The following is a 12,839-nucleotide window of genomic DNA, read 5'->3' as shown; positions in this document are numbered from 1 at the left end:
AAACCTATTGGAGACCAGAAAGTCTTACTCTTTGTCACTGTTTCTGACGTAATAAATTGGTGCTTTAAAATATTTGACCATTTTTCACCAATATCTGACTTGTCAATTGACTATTTTGGACCAGTCAAATGCCCAATCCTAGAAATAATTAAAAATACACATACTTTCAAAGTCAAGATGCAGGAATCAAATAAGACGACATTTGGAAGAGGAGTTTTTTGTGTTTTGTTTTGTAAACAAAAAGTATATTTAATGCGATGGCAAAAAAACCCTACAAAATGAACATCATCAACAAAAATAAATGTGCAGAAGAGGAAGCAACTACTGAGTACATTTCAGTTAGCATTTATCAAAAAGAGTAATTTAGAGATTAACAAAAATAAACACCTAGAATGATATTCTAGAAAATTAAGTGTCACAAGATATTGATATTTAGCAAACAAAGATGCATCACAGACAAACTCAAATCCAGTTTATAAGTAGTAAATGCTGTTTAATGATAAACAGAGGATAAAATAAGATTTTTGCATTGTCAGTAAAAAAAATAATTAATTAAAGTTTAACAGGAAATACTGAGGTCTGAAAATGCAGAGAAGAGGATTCAGATGATAAAGTTAATTGCTGCAGAAAATGATTATGACTGGATATCAGGAAAAAATATTTTATTTTAAAAATGATTATTTTTGTTTCCAGAACTCAACTCATGTTTCAAAAGAAATCAACATTTCCAGCTAGTGCAGAAGTAGTTTAGAAGGAAAAGGTTAAAAGCAGAACAGCTGCAAAGCTAAATAAAAATTAAGTTTTAACTGATACTCACCATCACCCAAAATCCAAACATTTGTAAGTTTAAAAGTTTTTCATACATTCTAGGTCAGGGGTCGGCAACCTATGGCACGCGTGCCAAAGACGGCATGCGAGCCGATTTTTAATGGCACGCTGCTGCCTGCCGGGGTCCCGCTCAGCCCGCTGCCAAACCCTGGCAGCGGGCTGAGCCAGAACCCGGCAGGCAGCAACGTGCCATTAAAAATCCTGCCCAACCCAGCCCGCTCTTCTCCGCCCCCCGCTCTCTCTGGCGGGGGCAGAAGCAAGCTTGCTCCTGCCGGCGGCTGCTGTACAGCAGGCTCTGCCGGCAGCCAAGCTTCCCCCTCCCCCGCCTCTTCCCCCAGCGTGCTGCGTGGAGCCCTGCCTCCTCTCCCTCCCTGCTGCCGATGGCCCTTGCGAGGGAGGGGAGAAGAGCAGCCCCAGCACCCTCGCTGCTCAGACCAGTAAGGAGGCAGGGAAGGGGGGTAGGAGTGGGGCGTATCCCTCCAGTCCCCTGCCATGAGCCGCTCAGGGCAGGGAGCTGGGAGCACTCCCCCATATCCCAGCCCACCCCCCCCCCAGCCCTCTGCCCTGACCCCTGCCTCCCCCTCACACCCCATGCCCTGACTCCTGCACCCCCTCACATGCCCCCAGCCCTGACCCCTGAACCCCCTTGCACCCCAGCTCCCTGCATCCCCCCCATGACCCCATCCCTGACTCCTGCACCCTCCACACATACCCAGCCCCCCCACACCCTCTGCCCTGACTCCTGCACTCCCCACATCCTCACCTCCCACCCTGAGCACCAGATTGGCAGCGGGCTGAGTGTGTCCAGCGGCTGGGACCCTGGCTGGCAGGAGTCAGCGGACGGAACCCCAGACCGGCAGCGGGCTGAGCCGCTCGACCCACTGACGGTCTGGGGTGCCGGCCCTGCTCAGCCCGCTGCCGGTCCGGGGTCCCGGCCCCTGGCCCTGCTCAGCCCGCTGCCAGTCTGGGGTTCTGGCTGCCGGCCCCTTGCCGGCCGGGGTTCCGGCTGCAGGACCCGCTCAGCCCGCTGCCGGCCTAGGTGAACGGAACCCCAGGCTGTCAGCGGGCTGAGCAGGCCGGCGGCTTAAGATCAGCATTTTAATTTAATTTTAAATGAAGCTTCTTAAATATTTTGAAAACCTTGTTTACTTTACATACAACAGTAGTTTAGTTATATTATATATAGACTTATAGAGAGAGACCTTCTAAAAAACGTTAAAATGTATTACTGGCACGCGGAACCTTAAATTAAAGTGAATAAATGAAGACTCGGCACACCACTTCTGAAAGGTTGCCGACCCTTGTTCTAGGTTATGGTAAACTTGCCTTATCTTTAATAAATGCTCCAGTTAGAATTGTAATTCTACCATTTGGTATAGAAAAAACCTTGACCTTATCAAGCTAGACAGTGCAGCACAACAGGTAGCACCCTATGAAATGTCCTATTGTCAGTTCCCACTAGCAGAAGTGCTAATCTAGAGGAAACAGGCATTTTTGCAATCAAGTCAGCTAACCCTACTCACAACACTAAGTGTGCCACAAATTGTTCTCTACGGCAATGATGACTGGAGAGGGAGTGGGGTTCTCTCTCTCACTGTATTAGGGTTCTAAAGTGATCAGGGCCTGAGGAAAATGGCTTCTAACTGGTTCCCTGCAGCTGCCATTCTTTTACACCTTAAATGCTCCTTACCATGAGAACTTTCTGAATACCACTCAAAATAGTTGCAGCTTTAAAATAATATAAAGGGCAGTCTGTTCCATAAAACAAACTTTTTCTGAGTTTGCATTTCCTTGAGGCAGATAAGCACATAGAAGTGATTCCATTTCTCAAAGGAAGCTGTTCCAGTTGACAGCTGTTGGAGTAATGTATCAGACGGGTAGCCGTGTTAGTCTGAATCCATAAAAAGCAACAGAGGGTCGTGTGGCACCTTTAAGACTAACAGAAGTGTTGGAGTAATGTCATGCATGTAGTTTTAACAAAAATGTTATGAATTAACCACATTTTACCCAAAAAAAAATCATTCAAAGTGTATCATAACACGTAATCTCTTGCATTTTATAATATAAACAGCTTCTTTAAAAAAATTAACTAGACCTAAATCTGATTACACTTCGTGTCTTCATGTTCCTTCTCCCCACACAGCCCCAACAACAAAAATTAGCAGCACTTACCATTTCATCTGCCAGGATACCATTGATGCCATTCTCATACAAAGAGATGAGCCAGTTCAACCCTCGGACCTGATAATCACGCAGTTTACCCCATTTTACATCTAAAAGTGAGGACATGCAAAAACAGATTAAAAGATTTGTAAAATATATATGAAGCCATCACAGCATTCCCTTATTGCTAACTATTTCTTATCTAAAGGTTGGAGAATGTGACAGTAATACTTTCCAGAGAGCAATTAGGACATTACCAGCAGAGGCTGTGGCATTTCTTAATACAGGTCTCTGAGCCTAAAGAGTGATAGCATAAGGAGCATGTTTCCCTCAACATCACTAGATGTGCCAAAATTCTAATGTAATAATCTTAATTCAAATCTTAAACCCAAGATATAACCACCAAGCAATATCAGGTTAAAGTATATTATCTCTCCTCAAAATGTAAGATTAATCAATTAGATTAAATTGCACTGGAAGATAGATTAGACTGGTGCTATATATGTAGTATGCATAATCTGAAAAATAAAACCCCACCAGTGGCAGGTACTGTATCAGTACGTGTCTTTCAGAGTAAAATCCCTGCAGCTGCTGCCCTGAATCTTTTGAATAGGAGTCAAACTACATTACAGTAAACTTCACAATGCTACCAAGGAAAGCTACTTGCAGGAGCAATGTTGCTACTGGAAATATTCTGCTGAGGATGCAGGAAGGAGAGAGTAGAGTCCTATTTTTCTACCCCCAGCTTCAGAGAAGCAAGTCCTGCATCTGCTGTTCATAGCAAAAGTTATTGGAATTACACAGTGCAAAAATTCGATACTGTAGCGCAGGTATCAGGTCTTCCCCATAAATTATTTTTTTCTGCAGAATCAAAACTCATCTGAAAAAAATTACATTTCCGCCATATAGCAAGTTAAAATTTAAACTGCCAGATCCTCAACCAATTCAGGAATAATCAAAATCTAAACGTTTGCAAATTTAAAGTTTTCCATAAATCAGTGGTTTTCAAACTGTGGGTCAAGACCCAGTACTGGGTCACCAAACGTAAGGCATTGGGTCACGGCGGCTCTGGTCAGCACCATCGACCGGGCTGTTAAAAGTCCCGTTGGCGGTGTTGCCTGGCAAAGGCAGGCTAGTTCCTACCTGTTCTGACACTGCACTGCGCCCCAGAAGCGGCCAGCAGCAGGTCCAGTTCCTAGGCAGAGGGACCACGGGGCTCCGTGCATTGCCACCACCCCAAGCACTGGCTCCGCACTCCCACTGGTCGGGACCTGAGAGGGCGGGCGGTGCCTGCAGGCGAGAGCCGCACGGAGCCGCTTGCGTGCCTCTGCCTAGGATCTGATCTGCTGCTGGCCACTTCTGGGGCGCAGCGTGGTCCGCAGTGCAAGGACAGGCAGGAAGGCTGCCTTTGCACCCCCGCTGCACCACTGACTGGAAGCCACCCGAGGTAAGCCCATGCCCCAATCCTGCACCCAACCCCCTGCCCCAGCACTGAGCCCCCCCCACCCCCATCCCCAGCTCCACTGGGTCGCAGGCATCAACAATTTTCTTCAACTGGGTCTCCAGAAAAAAGTTTGAAAACCACTGTCTAGATTATGAGGATCTTGCAGGAAAGACATCCTCCTCAGGAATGCAAGAATATTAGAAATAGAAGAATTGTAGGGTCCACTGAGATTTTACCAAGAACAAAGAACGAAAGAGCAAACCTTACATGATGGAGAATCTTCAAATCGAGTGCATATGTTAGTTGCCTTGGAGCTTTCTGTCAATAGCTCCTCATCTTCTTCCTGTTCTGTTCTACGATGTCGATAGCTAAAAGATCAAAAGTAAAATATAAAACAAATTTCAAACTAGATTGAGAAGACACCAGACTGCTCCATAATAAAATCTTGATACCATTCTTGATAGAGGTAACAAGAGTGGTCTGAAGAAACTTGCAGACTGATTTCTTATAAATATTTGCAATATACTTTGTAAGACTATGCTGTGGATAATTACTCTTTCCAATTTTAAGCTCATCTACTGTTTTGTGTCACTATGTTTGCTGATTTCTGTTGATCTGAGTATTTAATACTATGCTGACAGCTCAACTTCCAGCTGCATTTATTTGTGTATAGAAGAAATATTCTCTCTCCTTCTGTTACTATCAAGGCTCCAATATGAGAGTAGGGAGCAAAATGCTTGGAGGAGAGCAAAAATGGAAAGACTATAGAAAGGGTGCTAACATTAGCCTCTAACAGGGAGGTTGTACTTTTAACAGGCAGTTCCTAAGCTTCTGCAAAGCTTCCCAGAGGCAGCTGCTCTAGAGCTCTCTTTCAGGAGTTAGAAAAATATCAACATCTTTATAAACAGCAATAAAGGTAAAAACAAATTACATTTCTTTTTAGCATTTTGGTTCACCTGTAAAATTCAGTACACTTGGATTCCCCAAGAGCCATTACATTTATTCCCCCCCCCCCACACACACACACACCTTCTTTCTTCACCACCCCAAAAATTATTTGGATTCTGACCAAACTTCAATTTATAAACAGCAGTTGTTTTTGTTGTAAAATGACTTCATTTTATAATGCTGTATGTGTGTCTAAAAAACAAGGCCAAAACATCAGCAATTTTGAGAAAATAAAGCCAAATACCCTACAGCATCACTCATCTTTTAAAGGAAGTTCCTAACCTGCAAAAAGATACAAAAACATACTGCAAGCATAACTAGAATAAGAGGTATTACTTACTCGCCAACTGACAGCAGATTCTGTTTCTCATCCTTTTTTATTCGTGGACGTCCTGGTTTCATTTTCAAAGGTGAAGTTGGAGTCTTTTGAGCAGCAGGCTGAATGAAATGTGCAAACAGCTCAGTCTGCTTTAACAGATACTCAAATCTGTTTGCTCTGTCTGTTTGCTGTTGATATAATGAAAAACAAGTCACTTGAGCAAGTGAGACATTACAATATGCTCGTATTATAAAAATGTAGAATCTAGAGTTACAATGAATGGCTTAGAATTATTCAAATTTGAATGTATATTCTTTAAAATAGGTAGCTACAAAAATTAATGGCTGTGAAATGGATTTGATCCCATCAAACAAGAGCCCATCAAATATCCCAGAATAAGTCTAGGCCAAGGTCACAGAGGACACCTGAATAATACTGAAATCTAACTTTGAGACCAGGAATCTCCAGAATACAAATTGCTGTGTTCAAGACTGAAGAAACCCCTGTATATGAGAAGTCCAGTTTATTACGGTGAAGCACCAATAGGCTGAAGACAACCTTTTTGTAAGTGAACCAATGTAGAGTTGTCAGTGTGCAGACTCACAAAGGTAACTGTTTTAATGCAACTGCTGTCCATAACTTTGGCAGGAAACAGCAGTATTAAACAGACAAAGACCCTTAATTTTCAATGTTAGTAATTCAGTATCATGTGGGTAGCAGTGAACTGAAAACATCCACTTCAGTTTCACTCTTCTGCAGCTTAGTAAAGCTATAAGCAGACACAGGTACTTGAGTTATTAATAGGAAGGATGTAAAAAAGGAAGCTTTGACAGGAGAGTAGATAGGGTGGTGGATGGCCTCATTCCCTACATACTAGCCAGAGCTTGACAGAAGATCATCCATTAACTGGTTATGAATGCTAGCAACATCCCCTATTAAAGCAGCTAGTGACATCCCCTTTTAAAGGGGAGGAGAAAGAGGGGGCAGGTCTTCCCAGCAGTGTTGCCCATAGACCTCAGATCTTCTATATCAGGTTCTGAGGTCTACTACATTTTGCAAGCCTTGGATTAAATCACCAACGCAAGGTCACACTATGAAACAGAGAGGCAGGATTAGAACTCAGAATTTGCTGCCTTTCAGTCTAGTACTCTAGTCCATTAAATCATGCTACCTCAGAAGAATCTGCCTTCTTTGAAGCCTTCCCATCTCAAATCTATTTTGCCTGGTAATTAATACAACTTCAGAGAACTTTCAACACCAACAGAGCCTTCTGCTGCGTAGCTTTTTATCCTTCTTCCCTCACACTATGACTACCTCTCTTTTACTGTATAGGGCAGTGGTCCCCAAACTTTTTATGGCCACACCCTCCTTACCCCTGTTGCCCCCTGCCTTCCCCCTCCCCATCAGAGGGCTGGGCTAGGGCAGGGAGCAAAGCTGCAGCTGGGGGGAAGAGTGAAGCCAAAGCCAGATGACGAGGCCGGAGCAGAGCTGGGAGCGGGGCTGGGTGGCACGCACTCCCTCCCTGCCCCCCGTGCAGGCTGGCCCAGCCCTGCCCCTCCAGAGTTCCTCCACACCACTCTAGGGGGGTGGCGCCCCACAGTTTGGGGACAACTGGTATAGGGCTATAGCGTTTGAAGTCAAAAATATGAGATTGTGATCTTTTTTCTAGAGCAGGAAAATAAAGGTCATGATCATTAGACTTTATCTGACCCTATATGTTAAAAAAGTCAGAGTAATTCTATGGGGTTTTGATTTAAGATACTGATGGGCTCCCTCAGACCAGATGTAAGTTCCTGTTTCAGAGGGTGAATGATTATTTCTCAACTTCTCTTAAGGTGGCCTGAGCCCTTTGCAGGACCTGGCACAACTGCCTCAAGAGTCTATAGACACAGCTCTAAACTAGCCAGAGGATGCATAACATGTGTGAAGTGTTCCCTCCCTCCAGAAGCTCAATACATCACCACCATTCCATTCCCAAAACAAGTGAAAAGAATCAAGTTCTGAACAGTGTCACAACGCAGATCTTCACATTACACCACTCCTTGTAAACTCCTAGGACATCTCACTTAATTTAGACCACTAAAAATTGCAGAAGCTTGTACCATTTCAAGGGGAGTGGGGAAATAAGGGAGGAGTAGAGGACAAAATATGAAGAGGACAGCCTACAAATCTCAAAATTAAGATTTCTGTAGAAAAGCCTAGTCAAAATACAAGGAACCAAGTTAAGATGTCTCAAATAAGAGCAAGAAATTAACTTTTCTATAAAAAGCAGTTACATCAATGGTGGCTATTTGTACCATATTGCACATGTGCTCAAAATTACACACCATTTTCTCTTCATATGTAGGATCTGGTTCCTGGATTTCTTTTTGTTTTCCTGGTGATGAATCATCAAAAACTTCCTAGGAGGAAAAAAAATTAAAAACAAATTGAATTCTCCTTTATAAAGATATCCAGCTTTGCGCAATCATCTTATTTTGTTCATGTTACCATTTAGCCAGAGTATGACACCTCTATCTCAATTCCTGATACATTCAAACCAAAATCAATTTTACTTATCAAGAATTGCTCTGTTTTAATTTTAGTTTTGACCTAGGGGCAGGGTGGCAAGTTAAGGAGGCGGTGCTATTTGATTTTCTTTTGCCTACCAAGCCAACTAATTACCACTGATGATTAGATTTAGGATAGAAAAACAAGTCTCCATTAAATAATTTGATTCTACCCCACACACATTTCCCTTTTTGGAAAGGGGGGCGAGGGGACACAAAGGTATTTTCTTTGACTACCCTTTCAGATAGGGAATAAATAAAATCCCATTCTCCCCTCTGGCAATAAAGTACTCTGCTTCAACACCATAACTCCACCACTTGACTGCATCTTTATTAACAATTTATGAGTTTCACTCTGCTTCTGGTGCTAGGAACAGAGGCAATGTGTACTGGAGGTGGAAATACTACTGGCATGATCCTCCCCCCTGCAACTGTCCTGAAGGGGCATTTTACAACGTATGTTCTGAAGGAGGTTGGGGAAGAGAATGAGATATCTACAGACAATTACCATCCATCATCTGTTTAGAATAGATGGCCTACCCAAAAAGTTATTTACCTCGCTTCAGTCCGTACTGGCCAGTGGGGAATGGACAAGTGATATCAACACAAAACAGGCAGGAACACGCACAAAGCAAAGAATAGGACAGAAAGAATATAGACATAAAAAGGAAACATACAGTAACTCCTCACTTAAAGTCATCCCGGTTAAAGTTGTTATGTTGCTGATCAATTAGAGAACATGCTCGTTTAAAGTTGCACAATGCTCCCTTATGACGTTGTTTGGCAGCCACCTGCTTTGTCCACTGCTTGCAGAAAGAGCAGCCCGTTGGAGCTAGCTGGTGGGGGCTTGGAACCATGGTGGACCAGTAGCCCCCATATCAGCTCCCCGCCCCCCTAAGTTCCCTGTGCGGCAGCCGCCCAACAGGCTATCAATTATCAATTGCCAGCAGTTCAGCTGTCCCTCCCTCCACTGCCATATGCTGCTCCTGCCCTCTGCCTTGGAGCTGCTCCCGGGAGCCTCCTGCTTGCTGTGCGGGGGAGAAGGGGGGGGAAAGAGAGAAGAAGAGGGGTGCTGTCAGGGTGTTCCCCCTCCCCCCTGCTACTGCCCCCCGCTTACTCCATCTCCATAGAGCAGGGGGAGGACACAACAGGCATATCAAAAGGGGATACGAAACTGTAAAAGCAAAATTTTAATTTGCCAGTCAAACTATGAAGGATCCAACAGAAAAAAGATGGAAAATCCACTGCACTAAGACAGTGGTTCTCAACCTTTTCTATACCAGACTGTGTTGCCCATCTAGCCAGGGTCTACCTGGAAACCCTCTTCTGCTTTATGCTAAGAGACAAGCAGAACTGTTGTGAACCCTGCACAGGAGATAGACACTTCTGACAAGTTATTAACGTTAATCTATACACACACAAATGATAACATTGTACAACTTTAAAAAGCCAATGGGCAGCAACTGTAGACAATTTAGGACAAGCATTTTCCTCTTAACATGCCAATAAGATTTTGAAACCAAGAGTACACAAAATAGTCAAGACACCATTAAACACCTTCAACCAAATTTGAATTCAAATAATTCTTGAACTTCTGTAAATAAATCAGCTGTTCTTTTTTCCTCTTTTGAAAGTGTAACATTTATTTCCATTATATGCTGCTGAGCCTCCTCTGTATAAGAAGGAACTGCATGAACAAAAATTCTCAGATGAAAATTTCCTAAGTATGGCATGTTTTCCAAGCTATACTTTCTATCCAAAGAAGAAAGTGTCATTGCTCTTCATGGCTTCCTAGGATGTGTCTACATTAGCATTTTTCCTTCAAGTCTCCTGCCACTGATAGCAACAAGATTCCCTGTCCACCAACATTTTTATCCCCATATCTCCTCTAACCCTTAGAACACCAGCAGCCAGTCTACACTAGCTTTCTCACCACTATTACTAACAGAAGAGTTACATCAGTAGTGGTGCAATGGTGGGAAATTTAAAAAAAAAATGCTAGTGTAGATAAGACCCTAGTAGCTTCATATAGGATGAAGGAAGTGAGTTTATGGCTGGGATCCGATTGCCTTTTTGGCTAGTTAAGCAATCTCAGGGGAAAAAAGCAAATCTGGTAACAACGGCTAAAGGCCTTTAATTCTGAATCAACGTAAATCAATATTCCAGAGGAAGGAGGCAGAGCACTTATAAATCTTCATCAGGAAACTTTCCAATCCAGTTAAAAAAAAAGAAACACCAGATATAAATATGTCAAGAAATATTTTAAACAAACATCCAAAGTAGTCTGGTTTCTTCTTAATAGAACTATAACTTTACAAAAGACAAAAACCACATACATCAAAAATCCTTGTTTAATAGCTTCCCACTTAGCTTTTACATTTTTTTAAACAGCCCTAACTCTGTGTTGCCTTACTTTTGTAGGTTTAAATAGTATTTATTACCCCAATGCTTTAGTTATTTGCTCATCTAAAGGAGCTACTTAAAAATATAGAATTTGCAAACTACTCAGATTAAGTAGGTTGACTATAACGAATGATTCAAAATGTGAAACATTCAGCAATTAAAAAAGACAAACTAGTGTCCATGTATGGCTAAAGAAACAAATGCTGTTACAAAACAATTATCTCTAGGTAGTAGTTCAAATCCCAGGTTTTCCTAAATCCTGGAAATTTCTGGATTAGGCACCTGTTGCCAAAATAAGACATTTCAGATCACAGAAATTGCCACTGATTTATAAAATGTTGCCAGAGGTACTCAATTCTTCCATAATTTAAAGAGAAAACTCAGCTAAACACAAGTCTTTGTTTGTTAAAGACTTTGTTAAAGTGGGATGCTCACTTTGGAAGAGAAGACGAATGAATTCAACAGTCAGCATGTGAAGATTTGCGCTTGCCTTCAAAAATCAAGAAACATCGACGGGCTGCACTTTGACTAACTGACGATTTAAAAAAAAATCAATCTGAAATTTGGAGTTCTCATCTTTCTAGAAGTTTGTAGTACATCAACGGGGGGAGGGGAGGAGAGAGGAACCTCTTGTTTGAATGGATTGATGTACACAGCGCCTACCGAACTGACAGGCGGGGCAGTGAACAGAAAAAGAGCAACAACGCTGAAGGGAAGTTGAGAGAGAGACGACGCTACTTTCTGCTCAAGAGTGGGAAGCATTTGTAACAGCTGCTCTTTATGCCGCACAGAAGCTACCCGCTTCCCAGCCCGTTGGTAACTCGGAGAGACTCCCACAGCCCCTACACACAAGGAGACGGACGCCCGTTTCCTGACCGGCCGTCCCCACCTTTCATTCATGAACCGAGGAGAGGAAGGCGACGCGCACACGCTGTGTGGGTAGGCGGCCAGCTAGGGAGGCAACGCCACTGCCGCTCTGCGCCTCCTCACACTCACACATGCTGCAGAGGGCTCCTCATCCGCCCGCCCGCTCTATTGTTTCTGTCCCACGCGGCTCACGCACCCAGCCCTCGTGGCACGGCACGACGGGCGGCGGGTAGAAAGGGGCTCGGACGCCGGCTACCGCGCGGCGCTGCGGACAGACCGGGGGGCTGTGCCCAGCTCATCCCCGCCCCGGGCCCCTTCTCCCCAAGTGGGGGTTGGGGGCAGAGAGGCCCCGAGTGTCCGGAGGGGCCCGCTGGGACAGGGGCAAGAGAACCCCGGAGCGGGAATCGGGGAGTGCTGGGAGCGGGGCACCGCAGCCCAGGGCGGTCTCTCCTAGCTCGGACTCCTGTTCCTCTGGGGTGCGTGGGGGTGGGGGGTCGCCTCACCTCCATGTCAGCTTCGCCCCCGGCGGGAGGTGGTGCCCCCGCGGCCTCGCTGCCGTTGTTAGTGGTTGCGGGGGGCGCGGTGCTGGCGGGGGGCAGGGTCTCATCCGGCGGCGGCGGCTCCTGCTGCCCGGCGGACATGATCCCGGTGTGCCCGCCCCGCAGACAATGCCGGGCCGGGACCCCGCTCCCGCCGCACCGGTTGGACGCGGAGGAGGAGCGATCCTTTACGCAGCTGCTGACGGGACCGGCTGGAGGGGATGGGGGGCGTCGCTCACAGACTCCGCGCTGAGGCCCCCGTCACTGCTGCCGCCCCGGCTTTCTCAGCGCGCTCCCCACCAACCAGGAACCAACCTAGCCGGCTTCCAGATCTCGCGAGAACTCTAGCAGGGAGCAAACGGGCCTGCGCGGCCACACGTCCCCTGTTGGGCAATCCCCCCGCCCCCGCAAACCCACGAGGTGCTGCTACTACTACGAGTCTCCTACGAAAAAGGGGGCGGGGCCGCGCGAGGAGTTGGGTCGGGACAACCGCAGGCTTACTGCGTCACGACTTCTTCTCCCCCTCCCCCACGCATAGAGTAAAAGGAACGGCGAGGCGAGCAATGGAGCCCCTCCCCCTTGCGAGCGTCACACCTGCGGGGAGGGGAGGATTTAGCCCAGGGTAGGCAGCGGGTTAGGTCATGTTGCAGGGCCCGGGGGAGGGCGGCGGCACCACGCCGGACACGTGTTTGTGGTGGGTTGCGTTAGGACGGGCTGGCGAGGCAGCGCGTTAGGGCCAGTCCCACGCAGTTCTGCAGTCGGGGTCAGGGCCCCCGCAG

At 45.6% G+C, this 12,839-nt stretch overlaps 1 protein-coding gene across 1 annotated transcript in view; it reads right to left on the bottom strand.

Annotated features, from left to right (window-relative positions):
- The window catches only part of SMARCA5 (SWI/SNF related, matrix associated, actin dependent regulator of chromatin, subfamily a, member 5), a 50,118-nt gene extending 37,956 nt beyond the window's left edge, over positions 1-12,162 (bottom strand). Inside the window, exons 1-5 of the mRNA XM_065404569.1 lie at positions 12,025-12,162; positions 8,030-8,104; positions 5,724-5,890; positions 4,703-4,803; positions 3,001-3,101 (exon numbers count right to left, since the gene is read on the bottom strand). Coding sequence (XP_065260641.1) covers positions 3,001-3,101; positions 4,703-4,803; positions 5,724-5,890; positions 8,030-8,104; positions 12,025-12,162 — 582 coding nt within the window. The remainder of the gene's footprint in view (positions 1-3,000; positions 3,102-4,702; positions 4,804-5,723; positions 5,891-8,029; positions 8,105-12,024) is intronic.
- Positions 12,163-12,839: the final 677 nt, after the last annotated feature.

This window comes from Emys orbicularis, chromosome 5 (genome assembly GCF_028017835.1).
Source record: "Emys orbicularis isolate rEmyOrb1 chromosome 5, rEmyOrb1.hap1, whole genome shotgun sequence".
In the NCBI taxonomy this organism is placed as follows: Eukaryota; Metazoa; Chordata; order Testudines; family Emydidae; genus Emys; species Emys orbicularis.
Note: the sequence above shows the minus strand (reverse complement) of the source record. Positions and strands in the feature narration are given on the sequence as shown.